Source organism: Helicoverpa armigera, chromosome 3 (genome assembly GCF_030705265.1).
Source record: "Helicoverpa armigera isolate CAAS_96S chromosome 3, ASM3070526v1, whole genome shotgun sequence".
Lineage (NCBI taxonomy): Eukaryota > Metazoa > Arthropoda > Insecta > Lepidoptera > Noctuidae > Helicoverpa > Helicoverpa armigera.
This window is the reverse complement of record NC_087122.1, coordinates 6,990,603-7,013,541: the sequence shown is the minus strand read 5'-3', so window position 1 is coordinate 7,013,541 and position 22,939 is coordinate 6,990,603. Positions and strand designations below refer to the sequence as shown.

General features: G+C 37.8%; 2 protein-coding genes across 5 annotated transcripts; one reads left to right on the top strand and one right to left on the bottom strand.

The window, feature by feature from the left end:
- The first annotated feature begins 1,143 nt into the window (after nucleotides 1-1,143).
- On the top strand, nucleotides 1,144-2,339 carry LOC110375147 (splicing factor 3B subunit 6). The gene is made up of 3 exons (XM_021333153.3): nucleotides 1,144-1,380; nucleotides 1,551-1,669; nucleotides 2,085-2,339. The coding sequence occupies exons 1-3, from the start codon at nucleotides 1,351-1,353 to the stop codon at nucleotides 2,314-2,316; spliced, it is 381 nt and encodes a 126-aa protein (XP_021188828.1). The 5' UTR covers nucleotides 1,144-1,350; the 3' UTR covers nucleotides 2,317-2,339.
- A 4,009-nt stretch (nucleotides 2,340-6,348) lies between these two features.
- LOC110383263 (tudor domain-containing protein 7) lies at nucleotides 6,349-22,572 on the bottom strand. 4 transcript variants are annotated; one of them, XM_049836268.2, is made up of 20 exons: nucleotides 22,408-22,572; nucleotides 21,812-21,913; nucleotides 19,776-19,993; nucleotides 19,567-19,704; nucleotides 18,387-18,545; nucleotides 18,089-18,238; nucleotides 17,583-17,765; nucleotides 15,932-16,146; nucleotides 15,527-15,641; nucleotides 15,029-15,190; nucleotides 14,400-14,491; nucleotides 13,645-13,807; nucleotides 13,003-13,239; nucleotides 12,317-12,516; nucleotides 11,701-11,848; nucleotides 10,699-10,922; nucleotides 10,104-10,308; nucleotides 9,822-9,973; nucleotides 9,423-9,583; nucleotides 6,349-9,132 (listed from the first exon to the last, which is right to left on the bottom strand). In XM_049836268.2, exons 2-20 carry the CDS (start codon nucleotides 21,894-21,896, stop codon nucleotides 8,903-8,905), a joined length of 3,237 nt encoding a protein of 1,078 aa, XP_049692225.2. In that variant the 5' UTR covers nucleotides 21,897-21,913; nucleotides 22,408-22,572; the 3' UTR covers nucleotides 6,349-8,902. The 4 variants fall into 4 exon arrangements, with proteins under 4 accessions (XP_049692225.2, XP_049692223.2, XP_063899650.1 ...); XM_049836266.2 differs by having other exon boundaries at nucleotides 15,029-15,193; nucleotides 22,408-22,571; XM_064043580.1 differs by lacking the exon at nucleotides 22,408-22,572 and adding an exon at nucleotides 22,094-22,244 and having other exon boundaries at nucleotides 15,029-15,193.
- Between the last annotated feature and the right edge of the window lie 367 nt (nucleotides 22,573-22,939).

Genomic DNA, 22,939 nt, shown 5'->3' with positions numbered 1-22,939 from the left:
GTTTTCGTTTCATCTTTGATCGTTTTAGGTAAGTTGTTATATATTTTTATTGACATTATTAGCGGACCGGAAGAATGTATTTTAAGGTGGGATGTAGGTAGGTTTAATCTATTCTTGTGTCGTAGGCTATATTTACTTTGAATATCTTGTCGGGTAGTATAGAATTCAGGGTGATGACGGACGAATTTGCATACTTCTAAGATGTATAAACAGGTAAGTGTGAGAATTTTATGCTTTTGGAAATGTGGTTTGCAGCTGTCTGTTTGTTTAATATTGGTTATTATCCGGATGAGTTTCTTTTGCAAGGTAAAAATGGTGTGCGAATCTGTACTATTACCCCATAATATGATGCCATAACTAAGCCACGCTTGGGCGTAGGCATAGTATGTGGCAAGTGTTGTTTGTAGGTTGGTAGTTTTTTTAATTTCGCGTAAGGCGTATAAGAATTTTGATAGTTTTGCTCGAATTTTTGTATGTGTGCTTTCCAATTTACATGTGTATCTATTACTAAACCAAGGAGTGTGAATTCATTGACTTGTTCTAGTTTTGTGTTATTATAGGAGTAGTTTAATTTTATCGGGGCTTTTTGATGGGGGTGGAAGGTAATTAATTTAGTTTTTGAGAAGTTTATTTCTAAGTTATGGTTTTCCATCCAGCTAAAGGTTGAAGTAAGAAGAGAGTTTAGTTTTTCATTTATATTATCTACTTTTTGACACGAGGTGAGTATGGAGACATCATCTGCAAATAACACGCATGGTCCGTTGATTGTTTTGGGAAGGTCGTTAATATAGAGGAGAAATAGAAGGCATCCTATAACGCTCCCTTGTGGGATAGAGGCGTTCACTGCTTTACGGCTTGATCTGGTATGTTGTATTTCGTTATTGCTTTCGTTATAATATTCTATTTCTACAATTTGTTCTCTATCTTTTAAGTTTGAATAATTATGATATTAGCGCAACATACTGATTGTTTTGGTTAAAAAATAATTATTCTTGGAACGTATGTAGCTTCACAACTGTTATAAGAGAGTATATTTATTAAATAGTGATGTTGTGTTTACTCGTCTAAGCTTTTGGTTTGACTGATATAATTATATATATCTGTGACAACTGATATTGTCTGTGTCATGTCACCTGTCACTGTCACTAATCCTAATGTAATGTCGGACGCCTCGGACGGATTGTGCGTGCATTTTGTTGTTTGAACTAATTGTTATGATTGTGATAATTTTATATTCTGAATGATCGTAAAACTAAATCACTGAAGAAGGTAGCGCTACTATTGGTCACTTCTTTTTCGTGTAGAACTTCGAGTGCAACTAATTGTGATAGTCACTGAAACGTTGCAATTATGGCTTTAGCCCTTCAAAGGCGTGCAAATGTGAGTAGATAGAGTGAGATTTTATTTTATTGTCATATAAACAGGAGCTCTAGTGTCTATAGCATTGATTAATATAACACTGCGGAACAAAAAATGCAGGATTAATAATGTAATTGTTTTATAAATGGTCTCACAAAAACTTCATTAATTATCCAGTGTCTTTGTTTTAGGTACGATTACCGCCAGAAGTTAACAGAATACTTTATGTCAGAAATTTGCCCTACAAAATATCTGCTGAAGAAATGTATGATATCTTTGGAAAATATGGTGCAATTCGACAAATTCGTGTGTAAGTATAATTATTATCTGTTCTCACTAATGTTATAAAGAAGAAAGATTTATATTATTTTGTGTGGAGGTTTGTAATGTAGAAACTCAAAAACTACTAACTAAACCCATTTGTAACTTATTTTAAATTAAGAGGACCAGGTTGAAATATATTGATTGAAAGGTTATTTATCTGTTGAGAAGCTACACTATCCCCGAGTAACATAGGCTATATTTTGTCCTGGTAAGGGAAGAAGTTCCCACAGGATGGGTCAAGCAGCAGGGAAACAACCACTACACTACAGAAAATAGTTCCCAGCTGAAATGAATGACTACTTTAAGCACCTGTATAATAAATTACCATTTCTCAATAGAAAGCCTTCTATAAAATACTTTGAAACAAGTATATGTATTTAAATACATTTTTCATGTTGCAGTGGTAATACGCCGGAGACAAGAGGTACAGCTTTCATAGTTTATGAAGATATATTTGATGCCAAAAATGCCTGTGATCACTTGTCAGGCTTCAATGTTTGCAATCGGTATCTAGTAGTGTTATATTACAGATCAAACAAAGCTTTCAAGGGAATGGATATTGAAAAGAAAGCAGAAGAGATTGATGCACTGAAAAAGAAATATGGTATATCAAGTGAGGATCTGCGAAAATAAATACTATCTGTCTATATGTAAAAGGTGTTTTATTATTATAAATACTAAAAGCATCTCACATTTATTTTCAATCTTGTATGAAAATGATGTCTCATCCTAATACTTGCTAAAAGCACAAAATAAATACATAAAGGACATCAGCCATTTTGGTCCAAAATCAAAATAAAAATTGCTGAATTCTGATACATCACATCCACCTGAGCATTTGTTAATATGGCACTAAAGCTGTGCACCACAGTCCTTTTGGTCTGAAAATACTTCTTAAATTGTCCCATTATTGTTAGGTCCAGGATCTGTTGATGGATGGAAACTTAGAGAAATCGAGGGCAACTCGTCATATGAACACACTGGGTATAAAATTTGACTTTTTGCACCACAAAACAATGAGGGTTTAGATCCCACTTCATGATTGAAAATACAGAGAGATGAAAGAACTCCTTAACCTTTTCACCGCCACGCCATATCGGTATTCCTATGCCCTGTACGCCAAGCCCGAAAAATCTTAATTAAATATCTACTAAAAAATACATAAAAGTAATGATTTAATAGGTATATTTTGTATTTTTCTGCGACCTGTTTTTTGTCGAGTATAGCCGTCGTTGGCGCACAGGGCACGCTTGCTCATGTCGGCTATAGCCGACATTGGCGTTCAAAAGGTTAACTGTACATACCTACCTAGCATTGGTACCAACTACCTCTTGTTTGACCTTACTTAGTTCATACTAGCTTCTGCCCGCGACTTCGTACGCGGATAAAGTCCCTTATGCCAGCGACTACGGGGTCAGCAAAATCAAAGATCTGAACCGTCTGATATTGAATTTTAAGGGCCCGTTGACTTGAAAACAACGGAATACGCATAGCCATTAGAAACGTTCCATATATTTAATTTTTGTACTTCAACGGCAAAAGCACAGCAGACTAAACAAAACGCTGAGAACTGAACCGCAAAAGACGTGACCATAGGGATAAAAGTAGTGATTCTAATTAGTCCGCATTTAAGTTGTGTGTGGCAAAAATATTACACGTATTAATACGTTAAAAAACATTAAATGTTACTGAGATGACAAAGTCGTGATGACTTAGTGGAAGTCGTGGTGGTTTAGTGGGTAGAGAACCAATCTCTCAAGTATGAGCGTACGTCTTTGATTCCAGGCCTGGCAAGTACCTGCCAATGCAACTTTTCTAAGTTCGTATGTACTTTCTACGTATATTTTGGATACCAATGACCGTTATTTGGAGGGGATGTTAAACTGTAGGTTCCGGCTGTCATTGAACATTCTTGGCAGTCGTTATGGGTAGCCAGTAAGTCTGACCAGTTTTACCAAGGGGTATTGGGTTGAGCGGGTAACTGAGTTGTGGAGCTCAGATAGGCAGTCGCTCCTTGTAAAACACTGGTACTCAGTTGCATCGTGACTGGAAGTCGACTCTAACATAATTGGGACAAAGGCTCTTGAGATAATATCATCATCATCATCCTCCGAGCCTTTTCCCAATCACGTTGGGGTCGGCTTCCAGTCTAACCGGATTCAGCTGAGTACCAGTGCTTTACAAGAAGCGACTGCCTATCTGACCTCCTCAACCCAGTAACCCGGGCAACCCGATACCCCTTGGTTAGACTGGTGTCAGACTTTCTGGCTTCTGACTACCCGTAACGACTGCCAAGGATGTTCACTGACAGCCGGGACCTACAGTTTAACGTGCCATCCGAAACACAGTCAATGGTGTCTAAGATATACTTAGAAAGTACATACAAACTTAGAAAAGTTGCATTGGTACTTGCCTGACCTGGGATCGACCCCGCGCCCTCATACTTGAGGTTGGTCTTGAGATAATAACGACAATAATAATGAGATATAAGCACCGCAGGACATCTGAGGCTGATGACGGGGAGTAGCGACCCCGGTGGGCTATATATACTGAGTTCTCCAAGGAGAGTATACTGTCCCCCATCTCCTGCCGGTCGGAGTGAACCATAACGGGGGTAGGTCTCACGCCTCTGGCTTGGCTTGGCCGTCCAGAGTGGAGTCGCTAGAGCAGGGTTAGTAGCCTTGCTCGGAGGATAGGTGCCTCGTGGTAAGTGACCCACAGGGAGCGCGTAATCTGCGTTTAAAATCCGCCGAGGTATCCTCACACTTCAGCCGCTCATGTCCCTGTTGCCCTCTTGTTGCTATTCAGTGACTGATTCCCGGGGGGCCAGTAAGTGAGCTGGCGAGTCTCCACCTGCCATTTTTACCATTTCACCATTTTTACATGTATCTAATACATTGTCATCGGCAGATGACATATGTTCCCGTAGTTTCCCCATTCCTAGTCCATTAGCATCCCATCACAATAGCCCAAGTAGTTTTCATCAACAGTTAGCAATGGTATAGCACAGAACCGGGGATTGTCTTTTTTATAAAGGAAAAATCGTCGGTTTTGTTTCACCATTTCATTAAAGTTGTCTCAAAAGGGCTTCAGAGTGTTGGCTTCGGCCCCACGTTTGCCTCCCAAAAATTCGGAACTCTGTAGTCCCGAGGTCTGGAAGAGACATACAAAATAATAATGAGATATAACGCAACAAATTCGGAGAGTGGGGGCTCTTGACGCCACGTCTAGGTATGTAAAATTTGTACTAAGCAGTGACTTAACACAAAATTCAAGCGTGTTATATCTTCGTTATTATTTGTTTGTGAGAAGGAGAAAAGAAAAAATACGTGTCCATTATTTTAGGATTATCTAAAAGACGGACTAATTACTTTTTTTGATTCACCATACCACCTATTTCATAACATTCATTTCTATACATTTCAAGTGTAGTATTGCTCTTGAAGTTCCACATCAGGTGTTCCAGATCTTCGATGTATATACGTCAATAGAGAGTGCTTATCAGGTTGACCCACTTTTGCTAAAACGTCATATCTTTATATGCTATAGTCTAGCTGGGCTCCTGGCGTTCCACATCAGGTGTTTTACATCTTCAATTTTTATAAGTCAACAGAGAGTGCTTATCAAATTGAACAACTTTTGCTAAAACGTCACACCTCTATATGCTATAGTCTAGCTGGGCCCCTGGAGTTCCACATCAGGTGTTTTAGATCTTCAATTTGTATAAGTCAATAGAAAGTGCTTATCAAATTGAACAACTTTTGCTACAACGTCATACCTGTATATGGTACAGAGAAGCTGGGCTCTTGGGGTTCCACATCAGGTGTTCCAGATCTTAAAATTTATTATCTCAGCTGAAAATGCTCATCATATAAAACAATTTTTGCCATGGCACCATTTTTGTATCTCTTATAGTTTTGTTGGTCTGTTGGTGTTCTGCACCAGGTCTTCAAGTTTCGAAGATAAATTATAGCCTATATGTTGACCAGGCTTAATACTGATACAACAAAGAAAAAATCATTGAAATCCGTTCAGTAGTTCCGAAGATTAGCGTGTACAAACAAACAGACAAACAGACAGAATTTTTTTTTTTGGATTTGTGCTCCATTACTGTTTCTAAACCCCACCCAATTATTATTTTTTAAATATATTGAATGTACAGACACAGTTTTTTTACAGATTTATTATATATATTAACCGATTAACGAACACTACACTAAATTGTGTTTGACTGCTAATGCGAGGTTGATAATGGAGATAAAGCGAAGAGCTAGTGGCTAAGTCAAAGCCGCGAGGATCGATCGATCATAAAGTCTTAGCGCGGTCGGTCAGTGGATGGGTGACCATCTTGTCATTTAACGAGTCCATGTGTTACGGAAGGCACGATAAATTGGTCCCAGCTATCATTTGAATATCTTTGGCAGTCGTAACGGGTAGCCAAAACGCCGGTATGTCTGACAAACAAGCCTTACCAAAGAGGTAGGTATGGGGTTACCGCGGGTAACTGAGTTGAGGAGGTCATATAGGCATAATATAAAAACATAACGTGGTGCTAGGGACCACAACACCAGTCGCTCCATGTAAAACACTGGTACCTACCAGTCAAAGAGCGGGTAGTCTAGCTTCCCAACAGTGAAAGCATTTTTCAATAATAAAACACGCAAGTGAGATTACATATTTATTTTTCAGCAGCATAGGTACATATTTGTTTAATGTAGTAAGCTAGAATCGATTACAATCTTGTTCAATACAGTAACTACAATATTCATGCTATTGTTTATATCTTAAGTAAATAGAAGATGACACTATTTTAATAGTGTGGGTTGGAATATTTCACTTAAACAGTATTTTTTCACAACTGATGATATAACGCGAGTATTATGGCCAGTTTCACCGGTTACTGATATTCTCCGATAGCTGATCAGACACTACGGTTTACGTACAGAGGCGACTTCGAGCTGAGTAAGCATATCGGTCGATACACTTAGTTTGTAACAATTAGAAAAACTTGTTTCAGTGTGTGTATAACAGCCAACGTAAAACGGTCGTATCTATGACATCACCACACTCAACAATAAACCCAACTAACGGTAATATACTGGCCCACTAAACTCGTACACACACTATCTATCAGATAAGTTATACATAACTTTTGGGCTCCCCTTTATCTGGTATATAACATTAACTTTTAGATAACTAACTGACACTTAATCGGTAACCAGTGAAACCAGGCCTAAGTGTACATTAGGTACCTACGATTGCATAACTGTGCATTCATCGAAAAATAATTAAAATAGAATTCGGAATTAACAAATTTACACTCAAAGAGAACTCGATGGTGAGTAGGAACGAAGTATCTTAGCGAGACTGAAGTCAGCTGTATGCTGGGCAGTAAATCTTTTTAAAACAAAATTGTATACTGTGCGGCTAATTAGCAAGTTCACGCTCGCCGAGATACATCGGTCATAGTGTAACTAAATAACAACTTTTAGAGGACCACGCCTGTCTTTTTACTCTTACTAATAATTAAGTCTATATAAAGTCATCCCTCGCTAGCAAATATCTTAGTACGCATATTGCAGCCAACGGTTAAAATAGCCATTCAATCAAGCAGCTGGCCCTTTGACTAAGCAACGCCTCTCAATCACTCTTCAAGTTTTACAATTGAAATTGAGGCGCAGAAAATGTTCAACATTACAGGTGATTCAAAAGCTGCCATATAATTTTATTGAAGTAGTTGACAGTGCCCGCCTTAGTTGAGTTTTGCTAGCGATATGGCATCAACTACCCGGTTTTGATTGTTTGATTGGATCGTATAGATGCGTGTTTGAATGGCATTTTTCAGTCAAAGAGCTAACTGTTTGATTGAAAAGCAATTTCAACCAGTTGGCTGCGACATACAAATAACAAATGAGTATGACATAAGAAATAAATAAGGATGTACCAAGGTATAACAAAATATTCTTAAATATTATCTGTTGATTACACACTGGTGCACCTGACTTCACGCAAAAACTTAGGAATGATCAAACATGTGCTATATTATGAGGGCAACAAAATACCAATTGAACCTCGTGGGTCTCGTGTGAAGGTCTACAAGGCCAACATTTACAATCGCGAGCCTATTTCAAACCACAACAAACAAACATCATTCTCCATCCTATTACATTCAAGCATCAAACGTACTGATAAAAAGTACCTTACATGTTGTATACCAGCTCTGTACACAACAACTCCGACGCGGAGGACGTTAACACGTTATGTCACATTTTACTAGACATATTTACGTACACTTTTATGGTAGTAAATAAGAAGCCTGTTCTATATCCCATAACTCATAACATTTGAAAAAAGTACTTCCAAAATTTTTCAACAATAGGAAAAACTATGGGGTAATCCTTAAAATCTGCCAAGATTTTCATTACAATGTATGGCAATTGGTTTAAATAAGATAATAACAACGAAGTTTTCGGTTTACACAGAATAAATAAGAACTTATTTTGGCTACCGATACTTTTTATTGCAGGCAGTGCACATTTCATTTACATGTTCACTGGAGTTGTGGGAACAAATTCCCAGGCGTATATGCAAGTATACTGCCAATTTATGAATAACTTGATTCATTTAATTAAATTGCGTCAATGCTGCAATAATAGAATACATGTTATCCATAAATCCTCAAATACTTCTAAGCAATCCAATAAAATAAGGCTGAATAATTTAATTTCTTTGACTAAACAAGCTAATTTTAAGAACTACTAGTTCTACTTCAAAGTTCTATTTCAGTATATATCCAGGCAATCTATTTGTGAAGGAACCTTGGCTTTTTCCGGATAAGTAAGTAAGCCTCTGCAACTACCGACGAAAAACTGCGCGAGACAACTATACCAAGCGCGCTGAAAAGAGAGAATTTCGTACGAAATGGACCTACACATACGCCCACGTAACTATTTTTATTGCCATTTGCCATGCCTAGGCATGGCAACAACATGACAGGTCAACGTACGAAAATCACTCTTTTCCGAGCGTGGTTAATAGTTTTTTATATATTATAGTTGACGATCGAAAAATGTCATACGTGAGAGGGTACATTTTGTTTCGTGACTCAGTCTGTGTCCTCTCTCACAACAAAATTAATACAGTGAATAATAATTCTAAGAGTAATCTGTTACACCTTGTATTAAAGCAAACTTAACAGCTTGAAATTATATAATATCGCTTAGGGAGTTGATGCGAGCCGCGCTCTGCCTTCAGCAACCAATTGTTTATTTAAATATATGTCTTCGTCAGTAGATGTGTCAATAAGATCAAGTGTCAATAAAGGCTCGTTTGGATTAAGAGGATCTTTTCCAACGTCTTTGCAAATGCCTACAAACTGCTGTTCTACGCATAATTCCTGAAACCTAATGCAGTCTTCCACCGTCCAGTCTTGGTGTAAAGGAAAAACATCTGAAACAAATAGAAACTTATATAAAAACCACAATAATTGCTAGTAGCAACGCGCTCCGGCTGCCCTCAATTCAATTTCAATGTTGAACTACATATAACAGGGCTGACTACTGTTTATTTTAATATGAATATCCTCACTCCGGTGTTAAATTTCAACGAATTTTATTCAATTTAGCAAAAAATATGTTTTCAGATGCAGAAGAATTTCTTCTCAACAAAGTCGTAAAATTGTTAATAATACGAACTCAACAGAATTTTCGTTTTGAATAGAAATAAAACAAATTCCTTACCATATAGTCGAGCTTTTATAGCTTGAGGTGGTAAAGACCGCGCTAACGGCGCTGCCGATGGTATAGGTCGCAATGCTTTAGTAGCGAATAACGCCAAATCTCCGTAGTCACAAAAGTAGACAGTAACCATTTCCGACGAGACAGTCCCCGCAACAGTCACTCTACAACAATATAAATGTTGGGAAATTATGTAATGGATCCATGTTGGGTCGATTTTACACCTTGAACACCCATCAAAATCGACCGAGGCCAGGAGTGAAATTCTGTCAAATGTCATATCTGTGGTTCTCCCAGATTGGAACGATTCGACCAATGGTAGGTAGGTTCTGCTGTAAAATCTTAAAATTAACCGGGCTTTCTTTATTTTAGCCTAAATAAATAAATATGTTTCATAATTACCTATACCAAGATGAATCTTTTTCGTAATATACAGTATAGAGTTCTCCACTAGCTGGATTTACTGGAGCATCCTTCTCAGACAGTTTGGGACATTCTGTTTGTAGTGTCGACATCATTGTTTGCAGAGTATGTCTAGTACTGTTTGGCTGGACCTGTGAATACAAATAGTAGTGGATTGATGAGTTATTCGAGTGACAACGGAGGCAGGGCCGCCACCACGATCTGTGTGTATGTAATAAATAATAACATATGAACAGTATTTATTATCAGTAGACTGGTTACCACAAAGTTCCAAGGATTAGCAGCCATTGCAATATACACGTCGAAGCACTTGCCGGGTGCTGGAAGCGGCGGCGCAGGCAACACTGCGCCGCTCGTGGGTCGCTCCTCGCCTTGCATAGAGAGACTTCTAAAAATCCGTTCCTTTTTCTTGTGCAACGCCTCTACGTGGTTCGTGGTGTCTTTTTCATCTTCCTTAAGCCTGCCACTAAATTATATTTTATTAAGTATTTTCCTATTATGTCGTAACCAATGCGAATTAATAACTGTATGTATGTTTGAAAAAACACTTTTATGTTAGGCCGCGTCTTGAGTGGGCGTACGTCAATGTTTGGTGGGTATAAAATAACTCATTTTAAATTCAGTAACAGATTTGAAATCAGCACAAAAATTCATAAACCAATCATCAGAAATGCTGTATAATAATTAAGAGGGAATTTCCCGGGCTCTCACCATAACAGAATAAGTACTTGTTTGCTACGTTTCGAGTAGATCAGTCCAATTATATCCTCACTAGTCTCTTAGGCAAAATAAAAATTTGTTATTAATCGCATACTTAAATTGTGTTGATTTACAGATGCAAATAAATGTAACTTACTGCTGCAGATAGTCGTACTCCATGAGTATGGCGTTGTTGACGGAGGCGAGGATGTTCTGCGGGCCGGTGCGCACGAAGAGCTCGACGCTGGGCGCGGCGGGCGCGGCGCCGGGCGCGGGCGGCTGCGCGCGGCACAGCACGCTGGTGTGCAGCAGCAGCTCGCGCAGCCGCGCCACCATCGCCGCCGCCGCGCGCTCCGCCGGGCCCAGCCGCACCGCCACTGCCTGCCCACGAACACCTTATTAGCCGCCCACACACATCTACCTACACGTATGTCGCTGGCTACTGCCACCTACGCTCAACTGAAGGTTTTTTGTGTTGATGGGTGAACATAGAATAATCTTTATGTATATTGATTGACGTATCTACACCTCTCATCAGGACGGCTTCCGCCAAATTACCGACGTAGATACAGTCAGAATAGTTTATTTAAGCTACTTTCACAGCCTAATGTCGAATGGGATCCTTCTTTGGGGAAACTGTGCGGAGGCACATCTGCACATAATAATATGAAGTCACAATATGAAGACAATCTCACATTATCGTTGTTTTTAAGTACAGCACATCAACAACCTCAAACTGTCAAATTTCTTTAAGAAAGAAAGATAAATCATCTTTCTAATAGATTTTTAATTTTATCACAAAAGTGGAAGGTTAATCTTGAAATGGTAAAAGACAGATTTGGGTAAGTTGACCTGTTAGCGTCTGTATCACATGTTAGAGAAGTTTGACAGTCCAAAGCCTGATCATGATCAAGTTGTGATGGAAAATGAGGATAAATCGATAAAAAAAGAACAAAATCGTTAACATTAGGTCAAAAGACGAGCACACTCACAGGTAAAAAAAAAAGAATACAAAATTACAATTTGATGAATAAAAGTTGTAAATATGTTGTTGTTTTATTGGTATTTTTTTCGTGTAGGTAGGTACAGGATGCTTATCACGTACTAGATCTTTATATTATTATATCCGTACAAATGGCAAACCAGTTCAATCACTTACCTGATATGGAAAGGCATTAAGAGCTGGTGAAAATGACTGTAGCGGCACCAAGGATGACAAGGGCGCTCTTAGAATAAGACCGCTATCGACTAGTTGCGTCCTGACAGTGCCTTCGCCATCCAATCCGCTTATAATCGTGCAGCGAACCCTAAGATGAAAAGATCAAACATAAATTTATTTGTTCCAAGATACTGTTTAATTGCTATACTATGGTTCATTTGAGGCACACCTTTTAATTTAGATGCTTTTGGCGCTTGAATTATGTTGCGGTGCCTCAATTTTCTTTTTCATAGAAGTCATGACCAAGTTCTTTTATTAGAATCCTCAAGTAAGTAATTTTGATGGACTTGTTTAACTGAACTGAAAGTTCTTACAAATCAAAAGTAATCTGATAAACTTTTGATACGAAATGTAATAGTATTTTGGATTACATTTGAATTGTCAAAACTTTATAAGATCACGCCTCATATCGATGTTATAATCATCGGCAAGGATATTGAGCCTTGATCTTCACCTTTCGCAGAAGTGATTTATTGGTTTATTACCTTAAGTGAGCTCATTATCCGTGCCGATAACTATACCTTACGTATTGTGGTTATAGAATTGTAGTGTGTACCAGTCTCCGGCGAGCGTGCGCACGATGTAGAGCGTGCCGGCGTTGGGCGCGGGCGCCTGCGGCGCGGCGGGCAGCGGGCGGCGGTAGGGCCCGGCCGTCAGCAGCGCCAGCGCGCCGCGCACCAGCGCCGCGCCGCCCGCGCGCGACACCCACACGCGCCCCTCCTCCGTCACGCACCCCACCTCCACCTCGCACGGTTTCTGACGACACGTGCTATACGTTGCACTAACATATCCTCCAAAGGCATTACGATCTACTTGCCACGATCTGTTAGTCGATGGGCTAACCGACGAGCATTTATGGCATAAAGAGTTTCTCTATGTTAAATTCAAAAACTTATCCTATTCTGGGAATTGCTCGTAGTTACAAGTACCTAATAAAAACATAATAAACATACGACTACCAGCGGTATATGGCAGTTTAACATTGTACTGACACATAGACCAGTAAAATTGTTGGAAAATTCGCCCTCGCTTTCGTCGTGCATTGTTAATTACTTATATAAAGAAATTGGCTTTAGTGGCTCTTTTATCATAAACAAGATTGACATTCATACGCGCAATGGATACCAAAAGTAATTTTAATGTAAAGTTCTCATCAATACTCCATTTATCGATAAAGGTACTTACGCAAGGTAAGGTAGGCAATGTATTTCCCTCAGGAAGCTAGTATATAGTTGTATGTACCTGCGTAATAGTGAAGGCAGCCGCGATGCAGAAGTCGTGCACGATCTCCTTGTTGAGGTTGAGGTCGCGCTGCGTGGAGGTGTCGTAGAGCACGACGGCCACGGAGGGGTCGGCGGGGTCGTGGCGCGGGCCGGGCGCCGCCACCAGCACCTCGCCCGGCAGCCGGCGCCGCACCAGCTCCGCGCCCAGCGCGCTCGCCGCCAGCTCCTCCGCGCCCTCCAGCCGGCACAGGATCGCCTGCCCACGTACTTACTATTCATTACTGCTCCACGACCAGTCAAAAGATTATTCAGAACAGTACAAGACATTCCCATGGAACCTGGGTGAAACAATTTTAATAATTACAATAAATATAAGTCATGGTTTATGATACTGGATACATCAGTACACGGGTACAGTTCTCGCCAAACTCAATGGCGGCCCGCAGTTATACTCCGAGAAGAATAATTTCGCGCATTTGGCCCTTTCGATACCTACTTCTTTATAGTATACAGCGTGAAATGGAATATTTTAACCACGTGTTCTACTCATGATTGATTTTTATTTAGGCTCATAAAATAGTCAACCAAAATTAAAAAAAAAACGCTCAGATCGTCGTTGTAGTAAAAAGTCGTTGGAAGTTGGATAAAAAGTGCTACTCACCTGTGCTGGAAGTTTTCTAAATTGCGGCTCTAATATTTTTATCTTATTAATATACACTACATCATCATCGCCGTGATCGCCAAGAAAAACCGTCGCCGTGTCTTCTTCTATCTCTAATATTTTAGCACGTTGCCAGCCGCCATCATCCAAATTTACAGCATACCTATAACCACGGTTACATACAGGGTTAGATATATTTTATACGAACTGGTAAATACGTGGACAAGGCAGAAAAGGTAAAAGGAAAGGAATGCAAAGCTTCTTCAAGTACTTTTTTTTAAGCTTTAATTATTTGAAGCTGTATTTTAATCTGATCTGATCTAGGCGTTGAATGTTTGTTTTCTCGATTTGAATAAAATATTAGGTGCATATGCAATGCAATTATCATGTTAGTTAAATCGTTTCAATAATGTATGAATTTATAATAAAGAAAGTTGAAAATGTTAATTCAGTTTAAAAAGGTCTAAAGAGAAATTGGCGCGAATATGGCGCGATTCTTTATTTAAACAGTTAAATTCTATAGGTATAATTTTATTTCAGTGTTGTTTCTTGTTACATTATTATCGTTACGCAGATATGAACGAAAGAAGTTCCTTCGATACGCCGATGTACCGGTCAAGCTGCCGCAGCAACTTTCATGTAGGCACGATTAAACACAATACATAATGTAGAAAGTCAGACTAATACTAATGCTGATCAAATATTTACCGCGTTGTCACGTGCAAAATAGTTTACAGTAAATCAAGAAAACTCACCAAGCGTTTTTAATTATCATTGATTTATCCACGGGTGATCCAGAATGGTCATAATATTTAGACATATCAGATAATAGAGTTTCGAAGGCATCCTGGAATAGAACAAATATAATATTTACAGATATACTGATATTGACTATAAGTGCAACGCTATCGCGTTTTGACTCACTAACCTCTCAATAACTGATAGCTATAGTGATGTAATTAATTTAATCCATTGTTTTAAAATATCGGATCGCTTGGTATGGCACACAAAGAATCGGAATTACCGATTCAAAGGTGGCTGCTACTCTTCATAATTTTTTGTCGATTCAGAAACTCGCGTCAAATGATATTGACGCAATTTGAATTCCAATTCATGTTCCTGACATTTTTTAAATTGTTTGAACTCGTAATTATTATGCATTATTTATTTAGTTTACTAAATATATGAAAAATTATATACCATGTAATTGACAAAGACCACATTTTTTAATAATGCTATTACTCTTAAGCAGTCCGTGTTACAAGAAAAAATTACAACTGTCAGGAAACTCATCATAACGCGAAAGCGGTATATAAAATCAGTCTTATTTTTCCAAGAACTAATCAAAATCATGACTATAAATTAATGAAATAATTGCACTTACACTATATTGCGTTCCAATGATTCGCAGCCAAATTTCAAGTGTCGAATTAGCAACAGTCACGAATACATTCCAAAAATTGTCATCAGGGAATTGTAACGGTGGCAAATCACTGTCCATGGAATCGTCTAATACGGTAGTAGTTTCTAACGGCGTCGATACTTCCTGCTGATAAGAACATTTAGCCTTTAAGTAAATTGACTATACATTTATTGCAAACCGCCTTATACAAACACGCGTATATCCCCACATCTCTTCTGTCAACTTTCTGTTATTTTATCCTTATTTTGTCTTTATCCTTACCTGTATATTCTGCTGTCTTTTTAGTAGGTTAAACTCAAACTCAAAATGACTTAAGCATAGTTTTTCTCGGATAATGAAGCCATTGCCGAAAACTGGCCCTAGTAAACCTTTCAGCGGCCGATTGGTGATGGTAATATTAATAGGTATACCAAAATTAATATTAATAATGATTTATGTAAAACTATTAAACATACATACCTCATTATTGGGAAGAAGTACTAAAAGGCCGTTCACAACTCTGTCCTTAATTATTTTTGGACAGTTTTCCACTAATTCTAGCCAGTTACTTGGCAAATTTTCATGATATTTTTCTCTGCAATTAGAACCGATATTATTGTTTTGTTATGAGACTACAATTTTCATACAAACAACTAGACACCACCTTAACTCTAGTAAATCATATAAGATATAACCGTCACACGAATAAATTATAAAGGCTATGATAGCTATGATATTATTGTGAAAATACGATCTTTTTTGTATTTACAGTCCTGTTCAATGAGACCAGTGCAGTGCTAATGTAGGACGTTTATTTACTTTACATCGTTTTAGCTTCTTTCACCGTCTGTATACATAAGGTTAACTAATATTTAAATCATGTACCTATAAAGATGTGGTACTGTATTCGCCCAGAGTCCAGCTTCATGTTCAGAGATCAATTCTGTGAGACATACAATAGCATTGCTGCTTGAAGAAGTGGGCATTCCGCCAGCTTCAGAACTTTCTATAACCGAAAGTAATTTCACAGCTCCTACTTCTTTCGCTAATTCTTCAGATGGGGATGAGTCAGGATACGAGCAAATGCAATACGATGCTACCTATGAAAAAGATAATAATGAATGAATTTACACGAACTTCTTCGGTTATGAATTCCTTAAAAAAGGTACCTATCTGCTGTTCGAATTGTATTATCTTACCCCCGCACTCAGACACATTTCATGGTTACTTGAGCCATTCCTCACAGAAGTTTTTATTTTACAATCCGTCACTAAGGAGTGACTTAAGTAATCAATGAATTCTCCACCGTGTTAGGAAAAAACGGCCAATAATTATTCTAGATTACGCTTATGTAACTTATGGACATCTTCCTATTGTCTACATACGTATGTACATAGTAGAAATGTATCATTTATTTTATTTTTAGCCTGAACTGTCCCACTGCTGAGCAAAGGCCTCCCCACTTCGTCTCCACAACTGTCCATCCTCTGATACCTCCCACCAATCAGGGTTGAAGGCGTTCAGGTCGTCGCGCCATCTTTTGCGTGGTCTACCTCGTCTGCGGTAGCCGTCTTGTGGTATCCACTGGGTGACAATCTTGGTCCACCTATCTGGATGCATACGACTGACGTGTCCAGCCCAGTCCCATTTAAATTTTGCTGTTTTTTGGCCCACATCGGAAACTCCAGTTTTGAAGCGTATAACGGTATTGCGTATCCAGTTTGTTCGCTTAATACCTAGCATGCTACGCTCCATTGCTCTTTGGCAAACCTTGAGCTTGGACTTCTGACACTCCGTGAGAGACCAAGTTTGTGCACCGTAGGTTAGGACGGGCAAGATACACATGTCGACTAGCTTTCGCTTGAGTGAAAGGGGAAGGTCCCCTTTCATGTAATGCTTCATAGACCAGTACCTTTTCCAGGCGTTCTCATTGCGGCGGTCGATTTCTCGCTGTTGCCTGTTTTCGAGACTAACTGGCCCATGTAGATATATTCGTCGACATAATGTAGAGCTTGCCCGTCTACCTCGACCCTACGTTTCGTGCTGTTAGTCATTGTCTGTGTCTTAGTCATGTTCATTTGAAGACCAACCTCTCGGCTTGCCATGCTCAGATCTTGGAGCATTTGTTGGAGTTCCTCTGATGTGGACGCAAAAAGGACGATGTCATCAGCAAACCGCAAATTTGTAAGTCTCTGGCTCCCGATCGCGATACCTTTTGATGTCCACGGCACAGTGAACTTTTTGAAAACACGTGAAGAGGTTTGTTGATAGTGGATCACCCTGTTTCACGCCTTTCTCTATGTGGAATGTTGGACCTGGGGAAAGGAGCTTTACTGACGCTGTACTGGCTCTGTAGATTAGCTCCAAAAGCCTTATGTAAGTCTCATTTACATTTTGTGCGCGTAAATTGTATCATTATACAGTCAAAATGAAAGTGTTAACAAATTTGTCAACTGACTGGGCTATTAGACAAGTTTTAAAACAAAGTGAGCAGTTTTCCTTTAACCAAACTAGAATGTTTAGGATAGTTACTCACTTTCACGGTGCAGTCGTAACTGGGAGGCCCTCGTTTAGGTCGTATCTCATGCATCTTGTACACAGGTTCTGGAAGTCCAAGCTTTTTACAAGTCCACTCTAATTTTTCTACCGACGATGTGGAATCAGGTGGAGGCTCCAAGTTGTGAGCCGGCACAACATTCGTGACAGGACCACTGGTTTCCTAAAACATCGACAACCAATTACAAACGTGAAATATGAAAATAGTAAACAATAAAATCTAATACTAATCTACCCGTACCGGGATAAAATATAGCGTAATATTTAATAATAATAATAAATAGCGTATAAGTCACGTTACTGATTTCCCTTAAAATTTGAAGTAAACAGTAAATTGATATCATTCTTAATAACTGTCCAAAAACATGCACAAGAATGACGACCGGGCAAAGGAAGGATATAAAATCAGAGAGGGAATCAAAAGACCATGAGAAAAAATCTTTGCACTCGAGTGCAAATCACGTAAATAATTATTTTTCTACTAACCAAACATTCATTATTTGCAGCTGGCAACTGCAACGGTATAAGATCCACGGTATTAAGACGATCTCTTAAATTGGACAATCGTTGCGACGCTGAGACTTTTCCGCTATGTTTTCCATCAATTTCATTGTTAGAGCGTGCAGATTGCTTCACCTAAAAAAAATATGCAAGCAGACAATGCCTTAACGCATTACAGAAAATTCAAACTGGTAGGCCTCTATATCTCTCAAGTATTCATCAAGTAAATGATATACATACATACACACCTATGTATATGTAAAAAATACTATTTCATAAATACCTCTTCAGCGTGTGCGTTGTTCGCTTCCCTTAAACTTTGTGAGGATGTATTGGAGCTTTTCGGTAATTTATCTACATGGTCATTTAATGACTTCGATGTTTGTTTCACATTCGACAATAGTTTCGTTTCGTTCGACTTTGAATGATATTTATTATTAATCTGTAAACACATAATAAAACAAAACAATATTACCCCACTACCAAGAAGGGTTGTTTTTCGGCCGAATCTTGTATGCATGTAATATTCTTTATATAACCTCATATTATCTTCGAAGCCAATAAATTTTTCTTTTATTTAAAACAAGTATTTTTAATTATTATAAATAATTCAAATATTTTGAGAAGTAGTTTATTTGTGTAAAAAGACATAATCAAGTTGTTTTATTGTTTGTCCGTAGCTAAGTGCCTATTTGTTTATTAAGTGTTTATTGAGTGTACAGTCTCTTAGGTCACAAATTGTGTTGACCTTATTGTATGTGCTTGGATGTACTGTGTACAGCAGCGTCTAGCCAGTTTAGAGTTGGCGTTTGGTATGGGTATCCTAAATAACCGTTTGCTAATTCTGTACTGGTAGTCAGCGCGTTTTTTGATAAGGTTGTGTGTAACAAGCGTAGTTTACTAGTATGAAAAAAGTTGGCGGACCCTTAGTACACAGAAGTTTTCGTACACGGAGTCTGTCGGGAATTTAAATGGTAGTTTTAAGGCTCCATAGCTATGAGGGTGCTCTTTCCAGCACTCCCCCATATACGTATACAATATTGTTTGACGGATTGGCAGAGCGTGAAGTAAACGGTTCTTAGTAGCTCCGTCTAATGAGGAGCAATCCCTAAGTTTTTTCATCACATAAATTACTAGGACCGAGTGTACTGCCTTGAGGCAAATATTTTTAGTCTAATAATTAATATAGTCTAATAGTAATAATTATTGTCACCAACAATTTAAAAATGTAGTTTTTTTTTTTACTTGGCTGAGGCACACTCACGTAGTAGGTACAACGCCATCTTGTCACTCTCCTGAGAACAATTTCTTTTTTATTCTCAAAAAAAAAAACTCGAATTGTCAGAAACTATTTGGTTGTTTGGAAGATTTACGATAATAAAAAATATCACATGCATAGGTATATGCACTGGCTTAGGTAGGTGTTCAATTATATTGTACCGAAATTTAATTAAATTACTCACCTTATGATATTGGTTATTATTGTTAAATGGGGCACTGGTCTTTGCTCTATAATATTGGTTGGAGTACTGATTATTGTAGTTTGCCGTATAGCTAGAAGCTGGTTTTCGCCATGACCCTTGTTTTTTTGGAAATCGATTCTGAAAAAAGTTATGAGTTCGAAAATGGCTATTACATAACAAGTATAAGTAAACTTTCACTATCAACTTACTGGATAGTTCAATTTTGGTGTAGCCTTTTTACTTGACTTTTGTCGTGCCACCATAGTAGCTATATGTTGTGTCTCTTGGCTAGCTATTGCATCAACATACCATTCACCATTTATTTGAGTCACTTTAAAACCAGGAACATCAATAAAAAGCTTATCCAATGATGGATAACCAAGTTTTTTGAAAGGTATCCATTCTCCTTGCAACTCTCGATAGTCACCTGCAATAAAATTTGTTTTAAAAAAATGCAACACTTAGGATATTATGATATCTGAATACATATTACAAAAATGGTTGGATTGCTTACTTATTTTACTACCTACAGAATTCAAATTAGTTTTTATTTATTACTAGATTTCAGCTGCATGACAGATGAAGAATATGTCGGTCTAAAATTGGTAGTTGAGATATTAATCCCATCTCATCTTTCCTTCCTCCGTGAAATTAACCCACCTCTGACAGATATCGGATGACCCCGCCGCGCGCAAATGTGTAATCATAACAATAGCAGAATTAATTATTATCACACACAGTACATTCTTTCTATTACGTTATATTTCAAAACATAATATTCATCTATTAATTAAAATACATAACTATACAATATACATGCCTAACCCATTTGAGTATGCACTTAACTAAAGGTAATCAATTTTTTCTTGGGATATCATCAAATGACACCGTACAGCCAGCTGCGGGTACAGCGTTAGGGAGTGTCAGACTCTTACTCACTAAAATCTACAATGTTCCTTGTTGATCCCTTTGTGTACCAAAGCCGCGGTAACTTTTTCGATCAATTCCGCATTAGTGGGCATTTACCTTCATTTTTTACATTTTATTTACCTATCTATACATTAACTAGAGGTGGCAAGCGACTTCGTACGCGTACAATTTTTTTTATCGTAAGCGTGCTCACTGACACATTTTAAATTCATTTTTCAAAAACAGGACTTCAATGCCAACTACCAACTCCCGTTGGAATCGAATAATGGTCTAATACTATGCGCAGTACTCAATCATTATTTTGCTGTGTTGTTATTTTAAAACTGCTGTATCTCTTAGTTAGAATATTCATTTAAATCAATTTAAAAAACAACTTTGTTGTAAATTAAATATTTGTGATATATAACTTATTTATTTGGATAAGGATTAATATCATGTTCATAAAAACATCTCGCAAATTATGCCTTGTTGAGAATAAATACTATGAAAAATAATTTGATAAGCATAAAAAAGGTTACGGAAAGCTAATCCTAAGGTAACATGATGACACAGACATTTTTTTTTACTTTTAAAGGGAAACAATTCTGTCATGTATAATTTTTGCTTTAACTGTTTACGCAGCTTACACAACAGGAGCTCTCAAGAGTGGATCCAGCATGACGAGCCCACTGCCACTCTCGTGCATTCATTCAATATTATATTATAATGATTCATTATCAAAAACTTGCTAGGTTACAAGGCTATAACTATGTTATGAACTGCCAGGGAACAAGGAAGTAAAAATTATTTAACACACCACACAAAAACTTTGTTTGAGTTGTGAATTTCCTCTAATTTCCAGATCACATTGCTGTCATGCATGCCCACATTAGTCTAGTATAATTAAAGTAGCTTCCCAGTTTCTAAATTAATATCAAATTTAAACAATGAAGGTATAAGTACATTGTTGCTGCGATCACTCGATCATAAGGTTCCCCTTGGCACATGGATACCCATGGAAGGATGTCCATCTTATCATAGTTTAGAAGTACATCCAACATACTTCTGAATATCCCCGAAAAGGAGACAGATAGTAGTAATAAAACTGTAGGTTACGCCTGTCATTTGAACATCCTTGGCATTCATTACTGGTAGTTAGAAGACAATAAGTCTGACAACCAGTCTTACCCAGGGGTATTGGGTTGCTCGTGTAACTGGGTTGAGGAGTTCAGATAGGCAGTCGCCCTTGGTAAAACACTGGACAATCAGCTGCATCTGGCAACCAACCCTAACATATGTAGTTGAGAAAATGTACTAGTAATAAAGTAAGACTTACGGTTACATTGCTTGATTGTCAAAGCTCCTTTTACTGATATCAAGGTAGCTCTCAATGCTTGAATAACTTGCTCTTTGTCAGCCATAGCCAAGAAGAAACTTTCTGTTGACAATTTCGTTTTACAAAAGTTACAATTTATAATGTGCCTAGGATATGTATGTTCAGTTATCTGCCAACCAAATGGATACACTTAATAGTTACCTAGTAATTAACACAAAAATTAATACTCAACGGATCTTAAATCACTTGGACGATTGGATTACTTAACTATTGAAATGGTACCTCTTGCACTTTATAAAAATTATCTCTGCCCTCACATACAGTAAATGCCGGTGGTCTATTGTCAGTATCACCAGTAAGCTAAATATTACCGAACTTTTATATAATTTTTAATTTATTTAAAAGAAACAACCCTCATAAATTAGTCTGAAACGATCAGTGACGTGTAAGCAAGAGAAATCAGATCATTACAACAAATATCGTAAACAGTTTACACACACACCTACTTTCACTACGTTAAAAAACGTTTTAAAACTTCTTATTGTAACTTACAACATTATTTTCTAATGCACCGTAAAATATGAAATGCTACCGACCTGCAATTTAATTTCAAAGGAGTAAAACTTTATCAAATTCAGCATCAATCCAACAGTGCATCCCCTTCTTTTTCCACTTCTACTTCTTGTACTTGCAGTCAGTATTTTATTGCACTATTTTTTTTTTTGCAATTGCGGTTATACCAACATAATTATTAATGTACCACAGACTACCGACAGCATAGATGTAATGTAAAGAGACTGCAGCCAACATGACGGTACAAAACATTCCCATACAAAAAAGCATCGACATCTTCGACATGCATATTTTGCCCGCTGATCGAAACCGTTGGATACATCTCTATGCCCGGTATATATCCATCCATGGGACAATGCAATGTAGTCAGAAAATAAATGGAATTTTGTTTTGATTTAGTTTTGTTTTGAATAGAAATTATAAATTAAATAAATTTGCATTTTTTTTTTTAATCTATAAGAAAATCAAAATTTAAATAGCTAAAAATCTTCGCACATCCTTCAACATTGACTCTGTACGGCCAATTTACACACTGACCACCTTATTATAAAACGT